Genomic DNA, 25,099 nt, shown 5'->3' on the forward strand with positions numbered 1-25,099 from the left:
ACTTGAGCTTTACGCAATCGAGATGCACGCTGGGAAGAGTAGTCTTCACTGCAAACTAAGGGCTTTGACTATAAATTACCATAGAAATTCTCCTCAGGGCCTTAAACCCCAAAAGTGTTCCTTGGAAGTTGTCGGGTATTTTTGTCTGTCTGTCTGTATAGAGATAGTCTCCTCCTGTTTGGTCGATGAAAAATGTACAACATTCACCTATGTTTTCCCTATAAATGAAAAAATGTGGCTGAACCACAGACAGCAACTCAAAGCCTTAATATATTTGTACTTCTTTGCAGATCAGTTGTGGGGAATATCCAGAGGAAAAGGTAACAGGTTCAAGTTGGCAAAAAAAAAAAAATCCACCAATATTTTTTGTTAGTTCTTACCTAAATTACTCACTAAGAGCTTTTTTGATTTAATGACACCATTTCCATTCTATAACTGGGCTTTGCCGTCCTCCTGGTGCTTATTTTATTTATGTATAGTGGGAATTTTAAAGAGCCTACCATGAGTGGTTGTGAGGTGTAACAGAGAAAACTCTTATACTGCACCTGGTACAAAAATCTCTAATAGGAGGAAAGGGTCGTTTAGAGAGATGCTCAGTCACTAAAGCATTTGCCACTCAAGCATGAGGACCTGAGTTCAGAGCCTGAACACTCCCCTAAAAAGGCTGTGAGTCCTGGCTAGAAATTATAATTGCCAGTCCTGGGGGTGTAGAAACAGGAGCTCCCTGGCGATCTCAGGCCAGCCATTCTAGTCAGTTTCAATGAGATCCTCAGAATTTAGGGTGGAAATTGACTGAAAAAGATACCCAACAGAGATGGATATCTCTGGTCTCCCTATACACATGTACATATATACATATGTATCTCTCTCTACATATCTACATTCATCCAAAAAAATAAAAATAAAAAAGTAGGCTAAGAGCTGGAGGCAGAGGAATCATGGGATGATAGATATCAGGAGGTGAGGTCTGTCCCACTAGCACTATCCCAGTGAAACACACTGGGACAAAGAGAATGAGCTCTCAGGCAAAGGCTTTAACAGAGGCAGTTCCTCAAGAAGGGGTGGCATGAGGGAACCATGGTGTGAGGGACAAAGTTGACAGAGACAAGAGTGCCCCATAGCAGTGAATGAGCCCTGAAATGGAGTCCAAGGTCCAGAAATGTTCTGTTAATCTTGAGGACAATGTAATGTGGGGCTTTGGGGTGGGGGTTCCACTTAGAGCTTAATAATAAAGACTTGGAGATTTGTGTATAGTATAAGGATGTTGGCTTGTTTGCTGGGGCAGTCTCTCGGTTAGCACATCTAACTCAAGCCATGTTCTCTGCTATTATAGTTCTCTGCTCTACTTCCATGTCTTCTGCCTCTGTCAGTCCTTCTACCCCAGCTCTTTATTATGCAAAAAGCCACACTGGATACTAACGCAGTTGACCTTGAAAAGGTCAAGGCTATGTGACCTTTGCCAAGGCATCCTGCCTTTTCTTTTTGAGCAGGTGAGGAAGGAACAAACATTTACTTAACCTGCTAGCTTGGCTCTGCAGGCACAGCGATTAAAAACTGAGAATACACCGGGCAGTGGTGGCGCACGCCTTTGATACCAGCACTTGGGAGGCAGAGGCAGAGGCAGACGGATTTCTGAGTTCGAGGCCAGCCTGGACTACAAAGTGAGTTCTAGGACAGCCAGGGCTATACAGAGAAACCCTGTCTCAAAAAAAAAAAAAAAAAAAAAAAAAAAAAAGAAAGAAAGAAAGAAAGAAAAGAAAAGAAAAACAAACAAACAAACAAACAAAAAACCTGAGAATACAGGGAGATCTTTTCATAGCTGATGTGTGAGTTAGCCCAACCACAATGAGTTCTTTAAGCACAGACCTGGAACTCCAGAGATCCTTGGATCAGGTGTGGGCTACCATTCTAATCTGAGAATGAAAAGTCTTTTAAAGAAATCTCTTCCTCCTGTTTTCATTTGTTTGCTTGAGGTTTTTGTTTTGTTACTTTTAGGGGAGCTGGTTTTGTTGTTGTTCCCTTAGTTTAGTTTTTGTTTTTCTTTTTTTTTTTTTTTTGATTTATTTATTATATGTAAGTACACTGTAGCTGTCTTCAGACACTCCAGAAGAGGGCGTCAGATCTCCTTACGGATGGTTGTGAGCCACCATGTGGTTGCTGGGATTTGAACTCTGGACCTTCAGGAGAACAGTCGGGTGCTCTTACCCACTGAGCCATCTCACCAGCCCGGTTTTTGTTTTTCAAAACAGGGTTTCTCTCTGTAGTCCTGGCTGTCCCAGAACTTCTGTTGACCAAGCTGTATCCTTAAACACAGAGATCGGCCTGCCTCTGCCTCCTGAGTGCTGGGATTAAAAGCAAGTGTCACCATGTCCAACTCTCTTCTTAAGAAATTTTTGCTTGTATAAAATATACATCAAGTCTGGGACATGAGTCAAGTGCCTGCCCAACAACATAAGGATGGGTTTGATTGCCAGAATCCACTTTTAAAAACTAGGCTTTGATGCAATCTCGGTGATGAGCAGGGGAGCAGGGGGGACAGGTGAACCTCTGGGACTTACTGGCCAGCCGGTCTAGCCAACCTGGAGAAGCTCCAGTCTAGTGAGAGAATCTACTGCCAACAAAAGGTGGACGGTGCCTGAGGAACAACACCCAGTGCTGTGCTGTGACCTCCATGTGAAGGTGCAAACATCTGCAGGCTGGGACACGTGTACACACACACACACACACATACACCCATGAGCACAGAGACAGACAGACAGACAAAAGCAGAGAGATACAGATAGAATATGAATGAGTCATCTTTGGAGATTTCGTGGTTTTCATTAATCCAGTGGGTTTTGTTCCTGAAATAAGAGGAAAAGAGGACAAATGGCAAAAGGCAGATGGATTTCTACTCATAGTCAACAAGGGCGGGGAAAGACATATTTTTACTTTCACAGAATATTAAGGGCTTGAGAATCCACCCATCTCTGGTCCCCTCTTTTACTTCAGAAAAGTCATATAAAGGATTCTTAGAAAGAAACTAGAACCTAAATCTGATTGACTAATAATGACAACTTCTTTCTTTCTTTCTTTCTTTTTTTATTTGTTTGATTGGCTGGGTTTTGGTTTTTCAAGACAGGATTTCTCTGTGAACAACCTTGGCTATCCTGAACTCAAACTCACAGAGATTCACCTGCCTCTGCCTCAAGTGCTGGTATTAAGTGTGTGCCACCACACCCTAGGACAGTATCTCAGTTACAGTTTCTCTTGGGCTCCCTAAAGAACCATTTCTTGCCCAGGTCTGAGTCAGGCCTAACACCCTGACAAACATTAAAGAAACAAATGAGGGCTGGTGAGATGGCTCAGTGGGTAAGAGCACCCGACTGCTCTTCCAAAGGTCTGGAGTTCAAATCCCAGCAACCACATGGTGGCTCACAACCATCTGTAACAAGATCTGACTCCCTCTTCTGGAGTGTCTGAAGATAGCTACAGTGTACTTACATATAATAAATCTTTAAAAAAAAAATTAAAAAAAAAAAACAAATGAACAAACAAAAGACCTTTAGAATGTATTAACCTGGGGCTGGAGAGATGGCTCAGGGGTTAAGAGCACTGACTGCTCTTCCAGCTGTCCTGAGTTCAATTCCCAGCAACCACAGGGTAACTCACAACCATCTGTAATGGGATCTGATGTCTTGTTCTGGTGTGTCTGAAGACAGCTACAGTGTACTCATATACGAGAGAGAGAGAGAGAGAGAGAGAGAGAGAGAGAGAGAGAGAGAGTTAACAAAACCCTAAGAAAGCTATATACCTGAGGCCTACAGATAAGATTCTTCAGCATGCTGAAACGGACCACTTAATGTTCCCACTAAGGTGTTTCTAAAGTGCCTTTGTTGTCGTTGCTTGTCTGTTTTGAAAAGGGGTCTCACTGTGTAGCCCTGGCTGGCCATGAACAAGAGATAAGTTCACTTCTGCTAAGGCTCATGCTTTTATGCTCAACACAAAAATGCCTTGATTTATAACTTTCTTTGTTCTGTTCTATGAAGATTTGCAAGGCTTCGTGTCATATGCCTTCTATCCCAGCGCTCTGTAGGCAGAAAGGTAGACAGATCTCTGTAAGTTTGATACCAGCCTGGTCTACATAAAAAGTTCCAGGGTAGCCAAGGCTCATAGTGAGATCCTATCTCATAAACAAAAGGCATGAAACTGCTTCTACATTGGAACATTGTATTTGGGGAAACCTAAATATACATTCCTGGGCTCCAGTCACCCAGGTCTGGCTCTAGAAAGAGGTCAGAGCTGTGGTTCTTTTTTTGTTTGTTTATTTTTGTTTGGTTTTCATCACAGTTGCAAGAGATTCAAGAGGCTTCTTATCAGCTGGGTGGTGGTGGTGCCCAGCACTTGGGAGGCAGAGGCAGGCGGATTTCTGAGTTTGAGGCCAGCCTGGTCTACAGAGTGAGTTCCAGGACAGCCAGGGCTACACAGAGAAACCCTGTCTGGGGAAAAAATAAAATAAAAATAAATAAATAAATAAATAAAAAGGAGGTTTCTTATCACAATTGCTCCTTCCTTCCAAGTTTATAGTCTGACTGTGCTGGAGAAGCTGCCTAAAGTCAACAGAAACCAGTCTCCTGATAGAATACCTATCTCAAGTAAGGCCACTATAAAACAAAGTATGTGATGCTTGCCAGCGCAAGCCTTGCCTGGCACAGTGCCTAGTGTTCAGGGTTCGCAGAGCTGCCACTACTGGGAGCAGCAGTGGAGTATGGACCAGAGACACTGAGCACTGTGCTGCCACCTGATTCTTTCCAGAGACCTCTACTCAGGTGAAAGCAGGATTTAATTATTTATTTATTTATTTATTTATTTATTTTGGTTTTTTTCAAGACAGGGTTTCTATGTGTAGCCCAGGCTTTCCTGGAACTCACTTTGTAGACCAGGCTGGCCTCGAACTCAGAAATCCGCCTGCTTCTGCCTCCCAAGTGCTGGGATTAAAGGCATGCGCCACCACCGCCCAGCTCACAGGGAAGATTCTTCAGACAAGCCAATATGAAACAGAGTTGGAGTTTATTAGGAGTTTACTGTGTCTTAGCTGTAGCTATGCTGTGTTTTGGTGGCTCTCCTTATGTTTTAGGTAGTCCTATGAAAATTTTTCCTACGCTGACCTCAAACTCAGAAATCCACTGAGATTAAAGGCCTGTGCCACCACTGCCTGGCCTACATTTTTATTTTATGTGTGTGTGTGTGTGTTTGTATGCATGTGTGTTTATGCAACACACAAGTACAATGTTTGCATTCCTTCAAGGCTCCACCCCACAGTTACGTGGCAACAGCCAGGTATGCCAGACTCACTATAAAAGAGATTGTTTGCCCCTTCCTCACTCTTATCTTCCTATCCTCTTACTCCCTGCCCTTCTCCCTCTCTCCCCCATTTCTCTCTCCTCTCTCCCCGTGTTCCCTGCCAGCCTCCCCCCACTCCCCCTTTGCTTTCTCTGCCTTTACTCTCTCAACACCCCTCCCCATACCCTAAATAAACTCTATTCCATACTATATCTGTCATATGGCTGGTACAACATCTTGCCTGTCCTCTTCTCTCTCTCTCTCTCTCTCTCTCTCTCTCTCTCTCTCTCTCTCTCCCTCTCCCCCTCTCTCTTAATAAAATGTTATATACCATGCACACAGTGGCCAGAGAAGGGTGTTAGAGCCTCTGGAATTAAATGAGTTACCATATGTAGGCTGGGGATTGAACTCAGTTCCTGTGGAAGAGCAGCCAGGACTCCCAATCATTGAGCCAGCTCTCCAGCCCAATAAATGAGATTTAAGGTGGCTTTCTGGGCACACTGAGAAGAACCACAATCCTTAAGATAAAACCATGATTCACAAAGGTCCCACAAGGAGGTGAACACATCTTTACTATCAATGAGATTCCTAGCAAATTGCAGGCTTGCAGATGAAAAAGGAGAAAAGCCATATATTATCTATCAGACCTTTAGCTAGATTTGTTGCTATTTGAACATTCTACCTTGAAGTATCTCTATATAAAAGGAATGTGGGCTACCCATGCAGGAATTCTTGATGCTTAAAGTCAAGAGGCTTTAACCACACTTCTGGTAAGAGCTCTTTTTCCTTCCCACGGCCCCTTAATTTTCCTTGTCTTGTTATCGTGCTCAATACTACTTCCCGCAAGGGGAAGGTACTTTCACTAAATGCAGACATGTGTCCTAGTGGAAACAGCCCTTGCAAGAATGAAGCTATTCCAAAGAGACACTTGTAAGTCTCCCTTCTTGATATCATTTTGAGGCATGGATCACAGGAAATTGGAATTTCCTTAGGAGTCTGATTTTGAGAGAAGGAAAAGGCTTAGAGCCTATGTCCGGCCTGGAAAAAATGTATCTTTTCTGTAAGTTCAAAGGGTTCTGAAGGTCCCGGACCTTTCCCAACAGACTAGAACTAAGTGGTCAGTGATGGGCGGGGCTTCTTAGCTAAGCATGCCTCTTGCCCTCTATTTAAACCTAAACCTCCCGTCAGAACCCTGAAAACGGACTTGTGGGTGTGTTTTATTAGACTTTTTCCCAGTGTGTCCATTTCTCTGCTTTTTACTTTTTGTTTGGTTCATGGAGCATAACTTATTACAGCTCCAGGGTAAGCCTGGCTCATTACAGGCCCTGTCTCTAACCCAGAACAACTCTGGAAACACTGCTGGCACATTTTGAACAAGCAGGTTAAACATCCTGTTCCTTTTAAAGTCAAAGCCATTAGTTTCCTCGAGGTCAGATACAAGGTCACTAAGAAACATTGACAGTATCACCCTCCTTCTACTGAGTCTGAAGGACAGGGTCTAAGTCTTGTCCTCACTTTACATAACCCGAAGCGCCCTTGGAACCCAGGCCTGGGGCATGGCCCTGCTCCTGTTGCCATGACAGCGGTTCCGGCCCCCCAACGCCGAAGCTCCCGGACTCTGATTGGCTGGAGGGCGGGCTCTTTCTCGAGATGGGTCCGTCGGCGCCATTGTGCAGCGCTGCTCCCAGCGGAGGGTTCCGGCTGTGGCCAGTACCTCGGCGTCTACGCGTCGCCCGGCAGGTCCGGGGCTCCGGTCCGTGCCGGTGCAGGCGCCGGCATGTGGCTGTGGGAGGACCAGGGCGGCCTCCTGGGCCCCTTCTCCTTCGTGCTGGTGCTGCTGCTGGTGGTGACACGCAGCCCCTTCAACGCCTGCGTGCTCACCGGCAGCCTCTACATCCTGCTGCGGTTCTTCAGCTTCGAGCCGGTGCCGTCCCGCCGGGCCCTGCAGGTGCTCAAGCCCCGTGACCGCGTGTCCGCCATCGCCCATCGCGGCGGCAGCCACGACGCGCCCGAGAACACGCTGGCGGCCATCCGGCAGGTGAGCCCCGCGCACGCCTCGGGCCTGCTCCGCCGCTGACATCTCTCCTTCTCATCCCGGCTCCGCATCCCTCCCCACTTCATCTATTTCTAGAATTCCGCGGGTAATTGTAAGACTTGGTATGTGCCAGACGCTGGGATGGCAGCCAGGCACGACTCCTTTGACAGGGCTTTCATCTGGGTTGGGAGAGATAACATATGAAGCTACTTTAGGGTGGGGCAGTGCATTATGTAGCAGTAGTTTTTATGAACTAGATATTTGTGAACTGTGAACTAGAATTACAAGGTTGGAATCAGTGGGAAGTGTTCCAGGATGCCCATGGCAAGTGCAAAGGGCCTGAGGTGAGGTTTATGTTGGAGTGGTAAGATAACAACACAACAGGCTTATATGTGGTGCTGGCTTCGAGGAGCAGAACAAACTCTAGTGTATGGATGAACTAAGATATGAACTAGGTCAAATGGGTTCTTGTTAGTAAATGGGATTTCTCTCTCTCTTTTTTTCGAGACAGGGTTTCTCTGTAGTCCAGTCCTTGAACTCACCAGACTGGCCTCAACTCAGATCCACCTGCCTGGTGGGGTTAAAGTGCTGGGACTAAAGCCACCCACCACCACCACCTAGCAAGATATTCTTAATCACCCTTATCACAAGGTGTATTTCTGTCCTCTATATTACTTGGATATTATCTTTATGGCCTCTTTCCAAATACACCTTCATCATAGTCGTCAACCCTGGCAGCCAGACTCCTCTGTCAATATTTGTTTCCCCTTTCCATAAGGCACCCAGGAGAATTTTAATAGCCCTTTGCCCCTGGAAGCCTTCTGTTTTCAGATCAATGTCAGCTTGCATGGCAAGAGCATTTCAGTGGATTATGGACTTCTGTGCACTACAGTCAGCCTTCATACATGTTGGCCTTGCATCTGTGGGTTTAATTGTAGATCAAAAAAATAGCATGAAAGAAGTATGTGGAGTGTTGTCACACCTTAACTGCTTACATAGCTAGATTGTTTTAGATGGAAGAATGCCAAGAGTTGACTTGAGGGGTATAGGAGGTCATTCCTGGGACATATGCAAATACTACAGCTTTTAGTCTGTTTTGCTTTGCTTTGTTTTGTTTTGTTGTTTTGTTTTTCCTTTGGTTTTTTTGAGACAGGGTTTCTCTGTATAGCCCTGGCTGTCCTGGAACTCACTCTGTAGACCAGACTGGCCTCAAACTCAGAAATCCGCCTGCCTCTGCCTCCCAAGTGCTGGTATCAAAGGCGTGCACCACCATGCCCGGCTTGTTTTGTTTTTTTTGTTTTGTTTTGTTTTGTTTTTTTTTGAGGCAGAGTTTCAGTAGCCTTGACTGTCCTGGAACTGGCTATGTGCCTTCCTAGCACTAGCATTAAAGGCATGCACCATCATGTTTGACCTTTTAGACAGTTTTACATCTGTTCTTCCCATTTCTTTGAATTGGGGGGACCTGTGACTCCAAGACAACACAGCTCCTTCCAGCATAAGGCTTCCTGATTGGATGACTTGATGCTGTCTGGCAAAGATTAAGATATTTTCCAGGATATTTGAATGTGGGCTATTTTCTTAGTCCAGCTTAAGTAGCTTGCTTATTATCTAACACTCTGTCTTTTAGCTGTAACAAAGAAAATCAGAGCAAGTAGGGCACCCTCGCCTCAGCCCTAACCTCAGTTTCCCCATGTAATTGTAAAGTGAAAAGGACAGTGGCGTCTGTGAAGGAGGTGACGGGGAGACAGGCTGATCTGTACACATTAAAGCCTAGGGAGACTCCATGTGGGGGCTGTTTCCCAGGACCAGGAATCTAAGGATGGCTTGATGTCCTCCGGAATAAAGGTGAAAGAGTTAAATCTGAGAGAAAGACAGTAGGAGGACAGCCTATGAGTTAGCGGAGGGCACATGTATGTGCATTGTCGGGAGGAGAAGGAAATCACATGCTAGTCACTGCCTTCGTTTCTGCTTACGTCACATAAGCTGCCTTAAAGAGTGCTCAGAGTTCACTGAGCACCGAGTGCTCCTGGGTGTTTGTTGACAGTGGAATTTGGCCAAAACTAGGTTTGCCTGGATGTCAGTCACATTAAATGAGTGAGGAAGCTTCACATGTGAGATGAGAAGAGAACATGAGAACAAATAACGCGAGTCATCCTGTGGTGTCACATGGAAGTAGGGCGCAATTCTCTGTCCGATGAACATCGTAGGGGGAATTACAGGTCTCCAGCATTGCTCCAGACGTTTCCTCGCCTGAAGAGGAAATGAAAATGTGGCGGTTCAGCCGGCTGGACTGGCAGGTCATTGAGGATCATCTTTTTAGCTATGACTGCCCTTAGCTGCCACATGCACACAGCAGAGGACAAGGTTGTGACCACCCTCTTGACTTGAAAAGTCAGGATTTCCATCAGATTTGGGTTTTGTTCTGGTCTTGGCTTCCCTTTGTACATTTGCAGCTCAAAATTTGTATTCTTAGACATTCTACTAGATACAAAACTGCTCTGACTGACGACTGTTTCTGGTAGGAAATATGCTAGTTAACAAAGAAAAGTAGTTATACGTGAATTGAATATTTAAAAAAATAAAGCTAGGTGGTGCACACCATTAATCCCCGAGCTCTGGAAGCAGAGGCAGGCATAGCTCTGTGAGTTTGAGGCCAACCTGGTCTACATAGAAATTTCCACCACAGCAAGAGCTACACAGAGAGAACCTGTCTCAAAACAACCCTCTCACCTCCCCAAAGACAAAAAGAAATGCCACAAAAATGGGCCGGAGAGGAGGCTCAGCAATTAAGAGAGCCATGTTCTGCTGTTACAGAGGACTGCTTATAACTAGCTCCAGGTGAGCCCATACTTTCGGCTTCCATGGAGACCTGCACTGGCACCCACATACCCCCCATATGGACACACTTATAATTAAAATAATTAAAAAAAAATTTTAAGATACACTATTAAATATAGTGGCAAAGAAATACAATTATGTCAACTGTGCCCACAGTCTACTCCATCTGGACTGAGGTTGGCCTCAAAAATAAAGAGTCTAGCCAGCTGTGGTGGTGCAGGCCTTTAGCCCAGCACTTAGGAGACAGAGGCAGGCAGTAGCCTCTGTGCATTTGAAACAAGCCTAGTTGTGTATAGCAAGTTCCATCCCAGCCAGGACTACTTAGGGAAACCCTGTCTGGGGAAATTATATTGTATCCTTCCCTCTTTAAAACAAAACAAACAAAAACCCTCTGGTTGCAATTAGAAAAAAATAAATCCAAGCTCCCTTGCTCTCTTCTGCCTTCCTATCTATCTTTTTGCATTTTTTTTCTTGTAGTGCCCACCAGTGACCTGCCCTCCCAGCCCCTGACTTTTTCTCTCTTCCCCTTCCTCAGGGCCCTGCTCTCTCTGTCCCCATCTCCCAGTGGTCATCTGGGATTCGTGGGGCTTCATGTGGGGCTTCACGTACCTGAACATCCAGCGGACTTACTCTCTTACCTACGGAGTGCAGGTGGAAGTCTGGCCGCCAGAAGGCTAACGCAGCGGTTCTCTGGTGTTCTCGGCTTAGTTGGGGTCTGCTGGTCAGTCTGCTCGCCACTGGCCTCATGTTGGCTAGCTCTCACCAAGCTTGCCAGGTGCCAATGCAGCTGGAGAAGTCACATTCTTTTTTGTTTTTAGTTTTTAGGTTTTTTTCTTTTTTTCTTTTAGTTTTTCGAGACAGGGTTTCTCTGTGTAGTCCTGGCTATCCTGGAACTCACTCTGTAGACCAGGCTGGCCTCCAACTCAGAAATCTGCCTGCCTCTGCCTCCCGAGTGCTGGGATTAAAGGCGTGCGCCACCACTGCCCGGCTGAGACGTCACATTCTTAGATGCCGGCCGGCATCCAGCCTAACACACACACGCACAGAATCAGCAGCACTTACTGTGAGCACAGGAGGAAGCCGAACATAGAGGCTAGATGAGTCTACACCAACTGTAAGAGAGGGAGTAGGCTTGGGTAGCAGTATGGATTTTTTTTACCTTATTGTCTCCTTCCTACCTGACTGAGGCCTTTGCTTTGTGTTTGCTGTTTCTCCTGCATGGAAGAGACCCCCCTTGGATATCTTCCAGTTAGAGCCAAGGGCAAAGCAAATTGTGTGTGGTCATCCGCTCTTGGAAACTCTGTTTTCTGAATAACCTTTGTAGGGTTTGTGGATTTATTTTTGTTTGTTTGCTTATTTTTTGATTTGGTTTGGTTTTAATAAACTGTTTAGAAGACAATAGGTGCTGGACCTGGTGGTGCCCGCCTTTAATCCCAGCACTCAGGAGGGCTACACAGAGAAACTCTGTCTCAAAAAAACAAAACAAAACAAAAAGACTATAGGTAGGTGTAGTGGTACATCTGTAATCGCAGCCCTCAGGAGGCTGAGGCAGGAGGATTGTGAGTTCAAGACCATTTCAAACTACATGGTCAGATCCTGCCTCTAAAAGCCAAGGGTGGAGGGACTAAGTCAGTGATAGCATGTGCATAATGTGGAACTGGGTCCCTAGCACAGTGAGAGCGGGGTGGGGGAGTAGAGGTTAGTGGTCTTAAAACTGCCTCACCATATTTATTTGTGCAGTGACCAAATAACCCTAGTGAAGAAAAGTACAGTTAAATGTCTAGCGTGTCTAGTAATAAGGATATTGTTTGTGTTCTAGAGAAAGAAATTTGTGTGTACACTGAGTTGTGATTGTGCTATAAAACAACCCATGTTGATGTGTGGTACATTTCAACTTTAAGAAGGTTGTAGTCTTTAATATTATAAGGCATTGTCACAGCGTGGATGGAAGCTTTATAAGCGTGATGACCATTGAGCTTGTCTTCTTGTCACAATAGCTTGTGAGAAATGGCAGCTCTGAGGTGGTAGCAAGCTCCTTACAGGCAAGATTTGCACATGCTCACAACGCTGTGGAGCGTCATGGAAATGCCGTCTGAATGAAGAGGCTGGGGCTCGGGTACAGCCATAGCTGGAGATGGGGTTAGGATTGAGGGGGTTCATGGTCACTTGACGAAACTGAAAGAATACGTTGATGTATAACTATAGCATGAGGGTGGAGAAATAGTGAAGTAGAAAAACCTCTGCTCTTAAACATGACTGGTAAATCCAAAATTGCCTTTGAAATTTGTGCTTAAAGGGACAGAGAACATAACCATGGCGAATCTGCCCTTTTAAATGCTTAAAGGGGCAGTGTGCACAGCCGTAGTGAGTGTGTGGAGTGCTTACTGCACAGCACAGTACTGCATGTCCTCACGGGTACTTCACTGTGGGCTGTAAGGGGGCAACAGCGAGTCACTCGTGCAGCCATTTAGTATAAAGCCACAGCAGCTGAGAGTGTGGCCACTGCCACATCCCAGCATGTGTACTACTAGGCAAACTTGTGAGTCATTGGCTCAGTCTCCTCATCTGAACAATGGGCTATTAGTATTACTTGCTTAATTGTGTTTGTTATAAGAATCTACCACGTACATTTAAAGCACAGTAGTTGCTGGGCGAGTGGCACATGGGAGGCAGAGACAGGTAGATCTCTGTGAGTTCGAGGACAGCCAGGGCTATAAAGACCCTGAAAAAGAAAAAAATATAGAATTCAGTAATCCCTGGAAACTAGAAAAGGCTAATGAATAGTAACTATTATAACCTGATCGTCATTGTCATTTTTATCATTTCCGTTGGTATGTGTGTTAAGGCTTTTTACTCTGTACTGTACATTTGCAGTGAACCAAAAGACTATGATCATTGAGCATATCCTGTGTTCATTGTAATGAGGACGCCAATGAGGCACACATGAGGGCTTTTCTAAGTTACTGCTGTGATTTTATTATTTATTTTCTTGCACACAAGACAGAGGTACTCCACCTCTGAGCTACAGTGGGGGCCTAAATTCTCCTTACATAAATTCTAACGTACTTTATTAAGCTGATTAACTTCTTGTAGCACCACAGTCAGTACTACAGACATGAACAAACAGTTGTGTCCTATGTGCAGTCTTGGTGTTTGTCAGAGAGGATGAGGTTAAACCAACCTCCTGATTGATTTTGTGTCTACTAGAATTTCGAAATAGCTGAGTAACAAGGAACACAGAGCAGTCACCAGCCTTTCCAAGTCAGCAAAGTGTAGAGTTTGTCTAATGATCGTGTCTGAAGCCACCATGGCCAGAAACACTTGGTGTCAGAAGTCTCCTCGGTCTCCTGCTATGGTGGCGTGAAGAGCAGGACTGGATGCCATGATAAGTGTGAGCTTGAGGCAGCATTAACACCCATGGGAGACAAGTTCATCTCGGGGAGTGGCCCAGAAGAGGAAGGGGACAGAGATCTGTAAGGACAGCTGTCTACTTCAGCGGCCATGTTGCTTTTCTTTCATGTTTAGATATAAAATGGTATCTGTAGCTGTTGACATTAATATTGTTGATGTTTTTGTTAAGGCAGCTAAGAATGGAGCAACAGGTGTGGAGCTGGACATCGAGTTTACTTCTGATGGAGTTCCTGTCTTGATGCACGATAACACAGTAGATAGGACAACAGACGGGTCTGGCCGACTATGTGATCTGACATTTGAACAAGTTAGGAAACTTAACCCTGCAGCAAATCACAGACTCAGGTGAGTCCCTGACATCATTACACAGGTCCTTCAGCCATCACTGGTGGTTACAGGTAGGCACTGGTACCTTCTAAGTATGTCTGTTCCAGGAGAGTTTCTTCATCTCAACTTATTCCTAAGCAGTAAGCACACACCAGCAGCAACAGAAGCACTGTGTGTACATTTTACCATGTGCATTGCAGCGCATCCAGGTGCTGCAGCGCTCTCAGGAGAGTACTGCCTATGTTCTAGGCACTGACTGAAACTTACTCCTGCCATCCTTTAAATCGGAGTCAAAGGCTTAAAGCAATGGCTTGCCAATGCTCTTGCTCCAGATATATCAACTCTTTCTTTCTTTCTTTCTTTCTTTCTTTCTTTCTTTCTTTCTTTCTTTCTTTCTTTTTTTTTTTTTGAGACAGGGTTTCTCTGTGTATCTCTGGCTGTCCTGGAACTCACTTTGTAGACCAGGCTGGCCTCAAACTCAGAAATCCGCCTGCCTCTGCCTCCGGAGTGCTGGGATTAAAGGCGTGCGCCACCACCGCCCTGCATACCAACTCATTCTTTAAGCTGGTCAAGTGATGTTTCCAGCATTAACCAACTCACTAGATCTTGCAACAAACTTATGAGGAGTAGAATGTAAGGAGCAGAAGAATCCTCGTAAACTCTAGCACTACCCCATCAACAGCAATAGTCTGCTCCTGCATGGGCCAGCACAAAGGCTGGGAAAACCTTGGCATGGTTTGCACAGCTGAAGAGCCAACTTGTTTACTTGAGTGGAGATGAATATTTACACTTAAAAATCGTAGGTAGCTACCACGTAATTACATTTTGCTTACATAAAAATGTAGAAAAGTTAAATGATCTACTTAAGAGTCAACAATAAGTTCATAAAAGAACCAAGATTAGAATCTTGATATTCCAGTTTCAGTTAAAAAACACATGAGCCTCCCATACTGTTTCTGGTTGTCCTTCATGTCTCTTAACCCTGTAACACTGGGAAATGTGCTCAGGTTTCTAACTAGATGATGTCCTCTCATGGTATCAGACTCCATCATCCGTGTATGTTTGTATGGAAGCACGTACACACAGGGGCACAGGTAGATGTTCAGAGCTAGCTTTATAAGTTTTCCAGAAGGTTCTCTTGTAAATCCATGCTCTGTTCTGAATACTCTGGAGGACGAATGGTTCACCCCACTCCCTGCCTTTGACTCAGCGTGTCTGATTCTGAGTCACTGACCCCTCCCTTTCCTGCACTGACAGCTGTCCATACCCTGGGAATTGAAACACCAGGAGATAGCCTTTGAAATAGGGCTGTTTAGATTTCACTCCTATCCTTTGTATTGATTTTTTTTTTTTGGTTTATCTGTTTATTTATTTATTTGCTTGTTTGTTTGTTTGTTTTTTCATGTGTATGGGTGTTTGGCCTGCATGTATGTCTCTTATCACACGTATGCCTGGTGCCTACAGAGGTCAGGAGAGGTTGTTGGATACCTTAAGACTGGAGTTACAGACCGTTGTGAGCTGCTATGCGGGTGGTGGGACTCAATCTTGGGTCCTCTGGAAGAACAGTCAGTGCTCCTAACTACTGAGCCAGCTCTCCAGGCCCTATCTTCTTTGATAATAAAGGCCTGTGCTTGTGTTCAGTGTTGTGTCCGTTCCCTGGCCAGTGGCAGTGCTCCTTGAGTGTTGATTATCTGACCCAGTGATGCAGGTCTAACCCTCTGTAAAATGATTCAGACCACCGGGTATGGTGGCGCACGCCTTTAATCCCAGCACTCAGGAGGCAGAGGCAGGCGGATTTCTGAGTTCAAGGCCAGCCTGGTCTACAAAGTGAGTTCCAGGACAGCCAGGGCTACAGCAAGGCCAACTGTACTGGATGCTGAAAAGACTATCGCTAGCCTGAAACTCCAGAGCCCATTAATGAAGTTGCTCTTCCTGATAGCAGACACTTCATTGCTCTTCTGTGTTTGAGGGCAGCTGGCTTTAATATTACAAACACAGAGACCTCCGGAGGATGTTAGGTTCAGAGCTCTGAGACAGCTGTCCACCCGGCCTAACAACCCGAGCTATCCTCAGAACCCAGGGCATGGTGGGAGGAGAGAACCAATTTCCAGAAGTTTTTCTCTGACCTCCATATATGTGCCATGCATATGTGCCCCCCTTAAAGAAAAAAATTTCCAAAAGCCAGGTTTGATGGTTCATGCCTTCAGGAGGCAGAGAGGCTAGCAGATCTCTGTGAGTTCAAGGCCAGCCCAGTCTACAGAGTAAGTTCAGGACAGCCAGAACTGTTACACAGAAAACCCCATCTTGAAAAAACAAAAAAATAAATGAATCAATGTAATAAAAAATTTTTTTTAAATGTCAGGCTTAAAGTTAACTCAGCAAAAAAAATGCTTAGGGTTGGTATCACCATTTGGAATCTGCAAAAAAGGAAACATAGTATTACGCCATCTTTTTTTGTTTGGTTGGTTTTTTTTTTTTTTTTTTTTTTTTTTGAGACAGGGTTTCTCTATATAGCCCTGGCTGTCCCGGAACTCACTCTGTAGACCAGGCTGGCCTCTGCCTCCCAAGTGCTGGGATTAAAGGCATGCGGCACCACTGCCCGGCCGTATTACGCCATCTTAATGTCTTTCACATAACTACATAAGAAAAAATTTTTGAGGGTGTGTGTGTGTGTTGCATGTAATGTTTGTGTACCACGTGTGTGAAGTGCTTAAGGAGTCCAGAAGAGGGTAGCAAGCAGATCCTCTGGAGCTGGAGTTACAGACAGTTGGGAGCTGCCATGTGGTTGTTGGGAGCAAGGATCAAGCTGGGATCCACTGGAAGGTTAGCCAGTGTTCCTAACCACTGAGCCATCTCTCCGGCCTCACATGAGTCCTCTTGACTCTACAATTACAACAGATAGGCTTCTCAATGGCTGACTCCAGACGAAGTACTTGGCTTATTTTAGAACCACCTTTTGGGGAAATAGTTATTTTATTTTATTTTTTTTTTTTTGGTTTTTCGAGACAGGGTTTCTCTGTATAGCCCTGGCTGTCCTGGAACTCACTTTGTAGACCAGGCTGGCCTCGAACTCAGAAATCCGCCTGCCTCTGCCTCCCAAGTGCTCGGATTAAAGGCGTGCGCCACCACCGCCCGGCCGGAAATAGTTATTTTAACACTAGCTTGTTAGGTGAGATTGCCTGTGCCTGTAATCCCACTACTTGACAAGAGGGTCAGAAATTCTAGCCGGCCTAGACTACATAGTGAGACTGTGGCTCAGCAAAACAAAGTAAGGCAGGGGTATGTGTGTGTGCGTGGTAAGGGGGGATGAAGGCAAGCTTAGGGTTGGAGTAGACATCTGCACAGATGATGGGTGAATTGCTTGTAAGATGTACATTATCCATCTGATAGTCTTAGGTTGAAATGGACACAAATTAAACTGTGTAGCGTGAACCTTCCACATGAGAAGGCTGGTTTATTGGGTATCAAGCACTTGAGCTTCATTTTTTTTTTTTTTTTTTTTTTTTTAGCAGAATATATATTCTTTTAGACCAGTGGTTCTCAGGTTCTCAACCTTCCTAATGCCATGACCTTTTTTTTTTGTTTTTTCGAGACAGGGTTTCTCTGTGTAGCCCTGGCTTTCCTGGAACTCACTCTGTAGATCAGGCTGGCCTCAAACTCAGAAATTCGCCTGCCTCTGCCTCCAAAGTGCTGGGATTAAAGGTGTGTGCCACCACTGCCTGGTTGCCGTGACCTTTTAATACAGTTCCTCATGTTGTCTTGACTCCAACCATAAAGTATCTTCATTGTTACTTCATAACTGTAATTTTTGCTAGTTATGAACTATATGTAAATATCTGTGTTTTCTGATAGTCTTGAGCCACTGTACTCCCAAAAGGGTCACCACTCACAGGTGGAGAACTCCATTTTAGACAGATACCTGCATAGTGGTATGAACTAATAAATAGACTTGTTTTCTCTACAGAAGGAGACATTAGCTTACAATCAATTCCCTGAGTTCCCAAGAGGTGGTTTCTGGTCTGCCCTTTGATGAGCAGGTTGCTAATACATTGCCACTTGTGTGGAAATGCTGTCATTGTATGGAAATGCCATCATCTCCATGGGTTTGTTGTTTGTGTTGTGCTTTGGTTCGGGTGCCATGTAAACTGGCTGCAGTGGAAGAGGAAACATTCTTGCTTACAAATGTTTGGAAGACATTTGTAAGATGAACACTGCAGTAACTCTTGCTCTTTTCCCATGCTCCCTACTGTGGGCCATTCCTTTCTCCTCTTGCAGAAACGAGTTCCCTGACGAAAGGATCCCTACCCTGAAGGAAGCTGTCACAGAGTGCCTCCGCCATAACCTCACCATCTTCTTTGATGTCAAAGGCCATGCAGATATGGTACAGTTCACTCCATGGACTTGGCTATTTTAAAAAGATGTTTTATATAAGCTAATCATTTTTAAAACTAACCATATATTTTCTTATTTATTCTTTTTCCTTATTTTTGTGACTTATACTAAATTTAATAGAAGTATAAAATGCAGTTTACATTTTTAAGTTTTAGAAATATTTTTCTTTTACGGAGGCTTTTAGCAAGATGTTACCATGTGAATAGTTACTATAGTTAATATATTAATACTAATAGCTAACAGTGAAGACTTTAACTCTGTGAACTCTTGTACAGGCTTCTGCTGCTCTAAAGAATATATACACGGAATTTCCACAGCTGTACAATAACAGTATGGTCTGCTCATTCTTGCCGGAAGTCATCTATAAAGTAAGTCAGACCTCGCTTTGTATGTTGCATTGGATTAGTTGCTGCAGGTGATATCACTGGGCTTTGTGAGATGCTCATTGTCACATTGAACTGAATGCAGCCACTGTCAAGAGCTCTTCCTTTAAGAGCAGGGAAGTCTCCTGGGGCACTCTCCTGCCGCTCTTTAGTGTGCACAGTCCTCTTCTAAGCACTTCTCTTAGCCAGAAACTTTACAGGCTCCTGTGTTTCCTTGGTACATGTGAGTCCACTCCCTACTTCGCAAAAAGTAAAACATGCCTTAAAAATCGACTCTTGGGGCTGGGGGGGAGTGAGGAATTGTGGGAGGGCAGACTGAGAGTGGGTAATGACTGGACACATATCCCAACATTTGGAAGACTGAGGCAGGAGGATTTGCATTTGAGATCTGCCTGGGCTGTATAGTGAAACCCGTCTCAAACAACAACAAAACCCCTCTTACATAGTGTTTTAGATGCACATAAAAATGGTAAATGCATGAATCTCCATTAGCCGTGGTCTTGCTTGTTCCTCCCTGCCCCATTGATCTTCCTCAGTAAGCCCTTGTTTAATTTCAGATCATCAAAGATCAGAAAAATAGAAAATTTCATGTCTCAGAAGTTCCATGAATATTAATAAGTTTTTTGTTTTTGTTGTTGTTTGTTTGTTTTTGTTTTTGAGACAGGGTTTCTCTGTGTAGCCCTAGCTGTCCTGGAACTCACTTTGTAGACCAGACTGACCTCGAACTCAGAAATCCACCTGCCTCTGCCTCCCAAGTACTGGGATTAAAGGTGTGTGCCACCACCTGGCTTTTAACTTTTTTCAAATAAAAATTGGTATTTATATTTTTAAAAAATGGTCATTTGCATCAATACCCAACTAAGGTATTTATTTTCAATCTTAAAATCTACACTTTTGTCCAGGCAGTGGTTACACACCTTTAATCCCAGCACTTGGGAAGCAGAGGCAGGCGGACTTCTGAGTTCTAGACCAGCCTGGTCTACAGAGTGAGTTCCAGGACAGCCAGGGCTACACAGAGAAACCCTGTCTCGAAAAAACAAAAATAAAAAAATAAAAAAATTCTGCATTTTTGCTTCCATCCCGTCCCTCTTTACCTTTCTGCCTCTGTTTCTCTGTCTGCCCTCCCCCCTGCCTTCTTTCTCTTTATTGGATAAACCAGATGTATGTGTGCTTGCGTGTGCATGCGAGTGCATGTGTGCTGCTAGTCCCTCATGCGTGCTAGGCAATCACTCTGCCACTGGGCTATGTTTCAAGGTCTGTCTGAATTGTATTTTTTCACTTACCCATGTTTAGTGATAGTACACTTGTGTGATTTTATAGACTGTTCCTCACTTTGTTTCCTGTAACCTGGTGAAGTCCACTAGAACTCATGCAGTTCAGGCTAATTGTCCTCGGCAGGGCCGTGTCTCGGTGGGGAGGAATGCACGTCACCTGCTGAGCTGTTGCAGCTTTTGTTGTGGGTTCCTGGCATTCATTGGCCAGGTCTGTCAGTTTACTAGGAAATTATGAAATGCTAATATTTTATTCAGAATCTAGAATTCATGTATAAATAAGACACCTCCTGATCTATCATTTAGTTTCCCTATAGACAGAGTAATGACTTAATCTTTCTCTTTATTTACTAGTTTCCAAGATATTAAGCTTTTCTGTGGTATCCTTCAGCTAGGGTCAACAGCATACATTAAAAATGTCTGCAACAGCCGGTCGTGGTGGCACACACCTTTAATCCCAGCAGAGGCAGGTGGATTTCTGAGTTCAAGGCCAGCATGGTCTACAGAGTGAGTGCCAGGACAGCCAGGGCTATACAGAGAAACCCTGTCTCGAAAAACCAACCAACCAACCAAACAAACCAAAAAAACAAACAAACAAACAAAAACAAAAAAATGTCCACAGCAGGAGCAGGACAGTGCATGCCAGTGCAGACCTTCCCAGGGCGTCGGGTGGTTCTGGGGCTTACAGACATGTTTCCACAGGCTTCCCAGGCTTATCTGACCACAGAGGCCTTTAGAGTATGTGATGTTCTCCCATGGAGCTGAGAGCACAGCCTGAGACCTCCCTAGGCTGCCCCCTCCTGCTCTGCCCTCTCTCCAGTCTCCTTACAGCCCCTCTTCTTTCTTCCTCCCTTCTCCCTCCCCTCCCCACAGCTCTGCAGTCCTGCCATAAACAGGGTTGAAATTAACCAGAATCTCTTGAAATGATCCTGGCTCTATCCTCATTGAGTTCCGAATTAACATGCTATTTGATTAATTCAATTAAAAGCTTATCTTCATAGCATTATTAAAATGTGTCTTTGAAAGTTGGGCATGTTAGAGCACATCTGTAGCCCCCAGCTTTCAGGAGCCCAAGGCAGGAGACTTGGTGTGGTTGGCCAGCCTGAACTACAGAAGACCCTATCTCCAGAAACCCAGACAAACAAACAAGTTCAACTTGACCCTGTGGTTGGCATTTTCTCTCCCTCTCACTTGCTGTGTGTTTCTGACTAAACCTAGGGAGGGCCTCGTGCCTGACACCACGCTGAGGCTGGGCTCCCTCGGCAGCCAGATTCTCTCCGTTTGATAGGGCAGTTCATGTAGGACTGTGAGGAAGAGGCCCTCAATTGTAGTGGGCATTGCACACCTACATCTACTTTGTTTCTCAAAGGACTTGTGAGAGATGGCAAACGTGGTCGCTATGGGGCCCTCATCAAATGAATATTTGGTAAATCTAAAATTTTTAGAAATTATAGACTTAAGAGATGATCATCTTCTTTTCCAAATCCTTTTCAGATGAGACAAACGGATCAGAAGGTGATCACAGCCCTAACTCACAGGCCTTGGAGCCTGAGCCACACTGGAGACGGGAAGCCTCGCTACAGCGTCTTTTGGAAGCAGTCTGTGTTTGTGGTGTTGGACATCTTGCTGGACTGGAGCATGCACAATGTCTTGTGGTACCTGTGTGGGATTTCAGCCTTCCTCATGCAGAAGGATTTTGTCTCCCCGTAAGTTAGAAGCTTTTGTCTCTTGGCTTCTGGTGTCCTGGGTGCTCTTTCTGGAAAGGAGGCGTTAAAGAAGTGGGCAGACTGAGTTGTTTGTGACTCATGGGTCCCCTGGCCTGTAAGTTAGAGCAGTGCCAGCTGCTGGAAGTGTGTGGGAAGATGTCAGACATAGTTCATTGATTCTCAACAGGCTGGCCAGATACTCTCTGTTTTATTAGTTTGTTTGTTTATTGCTTGTATGTGTGGTGTTTGTATGTGTGCTGTATGTATGTGTGGTGTTTGTATGTGTGGTGTGTGTTTATATGTTGTGTGTGTGAGCACCTGGGACTCACTGATGGAGCTGGTCCTGTGGGAAGCTACCTTTTCCTCAGGATCTTCTCCACCTCCTGAGCACTGGGACTATAGATGGTCTGTGATGTCTCCCAGCTTTTATGTGGCTGCTGGAGACCCAACTCTGGTTTTTGAATGACAAGCATTTTTTATTATGTTTTAAAAGTAAATTACAATTTATAACATATTAATCATGTAATATGTCAGCAAGTTCTTGCTCTCCATGGAAATGTGTGTGGCAGAGCTGATGCATCATAGCCCACCTCATCAAACAGGGTTTCTCTGTGTAGCTCTGCCTGTCCTGGAGCTCACTCTGCAGACCTCTGGCCTCAAACCCACAGAGATTTACCTGCCTCTGCCTCTCCAGTGAGTGCTGGGATTAAGGCTTACACCACCACCCAACCCCAGTCCAGTGTTGTAACGCATTTTTAGAAAGTGGTGACATTGCACTGCTTGTGATTGGCTCCCTTGGGAAACTACACGGAGGGAAGTGCCACAGCGGAAACCGCGTATGGCCATGCCTTCTAGCTCCCATCCTCCCTTCTGTTTGGTTGCTACAGCCTGTCCTTTTGCTTACTGACATCTCTGAGCTGTCTTTGGCAGCTTTAGCGCTGTAAACACACAGGACTCCATACGACTTCCAGCTTGCTATTCTGGCAGGCATTTGGCTATGGCCAACAGCGCTGTTAGGTGCTGCATGAGGAAGCAGAGGGTACAGTAGTGAATAAGCAGAGCCGCGCTCTTTGCCTCCTGGACTTACGTGTCCAATTAGACAGGGATGCCAGTCCAGCCTTGAGTCTAGTAAATACAAAGCCACAGCTGAGGGCTGCCAGTGGGTAAAGTGCTTCCGTGCGAGCGTTGGGATCTGAGTTCACATTCCTAGCAGCTGTATACAAACTGGCGCAGTAGCATGTATGCGTGACTTCAGGGCTCTGGCTAGAGCAGCAGATTCTGGGAATCAGTCTAGCTGGAGCTTCAATCTCCGGGTACATTGAGACACCCTGTCTCAAATATAAGATGAGAAAAATAGTGAAAGACAGCTTCGAGGACAGCAGTGCATAGACCTTGTATTCTGATCTAGTTTTGCACAGGGAGGTGTCCCAAGGAAGAAGGAGGGGAATGGTAATTGTTACCATGGTGGCACAGGCCTGAAAGTCAAGCAACTCTGGAGGCTAAAGCAGAAGGATTGCATGTTCAAGGGCAGCCCGGGCTCCAGTGAGAGCATAAAACAGAAGTGAAGAGAAGGTGATTGAAGTGAAGTGCAGTTGAGGATGACTGCCTCCCTGCGTGTCCGAGGCCCAGGGTCACACTCCAACCTCTCTATCAGCCAGCGGGTAAAGGACATCCAGGCCTGCTGTTGTCGGGAGGGCCAGTGCTGTGGGAGCACGTGAGGAAGTGGGCATGGTGGAGGTAGGAGGCTCACACCTGGGTCCCTTTACCTGGCCTCACGAGAGTGGTTACCTGGCATCTTCCTTGAGGATGTCTCAGCTACACACCAAGGTAGCTCATTCGTCTTTAGAAATTACCAGTTCTGGAGTGGGGGCCGTGAGCCTTTTGTCTGCCTGGAGGTCACTGAATCATCTTGAATCACCTGTAAATCTGAGAAAATGTGGTGGTTCTAGGCTTGCTGTTTGAAAGTATGTTTCTGTTTTGTGTCACAACAGCTGCTTTTATATTGTGACCTTTCCCATACCTGGGGACACTCAGGACTTCTCAGCTGTTCACCAGGATATGGGACAGGGTGCCAGGAGCAAACTAAGCTCTGCCTGTGAACTGCAAGGAAGAAAGCATTGAGGGAGGGTGTAGAGCGCCGTTCTTCCCCAGGAGCGGAGGATGGAGAAGCTCATCAGCCTTGTGGAGAGCTTGTTCTGGTGACCTGAAAGGGAGGCTTCTGCAGCACAGAGAGAAACAGACAGTGTGGTTGGTGTAAGAGGGCAGAGATGAGAGCCCTTGGTGACTGTGATGTGTGTGAGCTGGGATGATGATGTAAAGCAGACATAAGCCGTGCCTGCTTCCCAGCCTTCTGACTGCGGCGGGAGGCCAGCTGGAGGCTCTCTGGGAGCAGTTGACACTCAGAGAGCACATGCTTTGAGCTCTCGATTCCAGGACAGCTGTCCATTCTAACACGGCTGATTTTCCCTTTCTCCAGGGACTATTTGAAGAAGTGGTCAGCTAAAGGAATCCAGGTTGTGAGTTGGACTGTCAATACCTTTGATGAAAAGAATTACTACGAGTCCCACCTTGGGTCCAGCTACATCACTGACAGCATGCTAGAAGACTGTGCACCTCACTTCTAGACTCTCCAGGAGGAAACACAGTTGTGAAACTGCCTGGAGGCCTCTTGCAGGGACATGAGAACACTCTGTTAGCACAAGTCCTGGGGACCCTGTGGCTCATACTAGCAATAGCCACAGTGTCACCCCAACAAGCAGAAACCAGGCATGGTGACCATGCTCCAAGGAAGGCTCCACACTTGCCCTTAAAATTCTGGATCTGCAAAATGGCAGGGTGGCCCCACCCTGGCCCCGCTGAGGGTACAGAGCCACGAGGATGAGCAGAGTGGGTCCTGCAATTAGGGCGCAGGCACCAATGCATGGGGCTTGCATGATCACTCCAAGTTGACATTTTAAATCTTGCCGTACTTCAGTAATTCACTTATTTCCAATATTTGTCGTCAGCTTTGTTAATGGCGACCTGTAGGTGTCAAACTTGTGACCACACTAATAAAATCATTGAAAGGTGAACAGAGGGCAAACTGTGTACTGATCTTCTTATGGTCCTACAGTGCCTGGGTGGCCTTTCCTGCTTTAGTTTCAAGACTTGGAATTATCTGTGTCATCTTGATGTAAGCACTTCTGACCACCAGGGGGCAGAGCGGCAGCTTTCCCAGCGTGCTTGGAAGCCTAAGCACTGGCGGGATCTTAGATAAAGAACCAGGAGAATAGGTCTGAGGATCTGGGGCTGCTCTTCGTTTCTCAATTGCAGATGCACAGACTGGTGCCGGCCTCAGCCCTGACTCAGACCTACTGTTCCTTTTGTTGTCATTGCTCTAGACTAGGAACTAGATGAGGCATTTGTAAGCACAGT

At 45.5% G+C, this 25,099-nt stretch overlaps 1 protein-coding gene across 1 annotated transcript; it reads left to right on the forward strand.

The window, feature by feature from the left end:
• Positions 1 to 6,975: 6,975 nt before the first annotated feature.
• On the forward strand, positions 6,976 to 24,756 carry Gde1 (glycerophosphodiester phosphodiesterase 1). The gene is made up of 6 exons (XM_021166712.2): positions 6,976 to 7,360; positions 13,776 to 13,951; positions 18,209 to 18,314; positions 18,601 to 18,693; positions 21,474 to 21,685; positions 24,162 to 24,756. Exons 1-6 carry the CDS (start codon positions 7,100 to 7,102, stop codon positions 24,307 to 24,309), a joined length of 996 nt encoding a protein of 331 aa, XP_021022371.1. The 5' UTR covers positions 6,976 to 7,099; the 3' UTR covers positions 24,310 to 24,756.
• Positions 24,757 to 25,099: the final 343 nt, after the last annotated feature.

This window comes from Mus caroli, unplaced genomic scaffold (genome assembly GCF_978045245.1).
Source record: "Mus caroli unplaced genomic scaffold, Mus_caroli_1 scaffold_8, whole genome shotgun sequence".
NCBI classification, from domain to species: domain Eukaryota; kingdom Metazoa; phylum Chordata; class Mammalia; order Rodentia; family Muridae; genus Mus; species Mus caroli.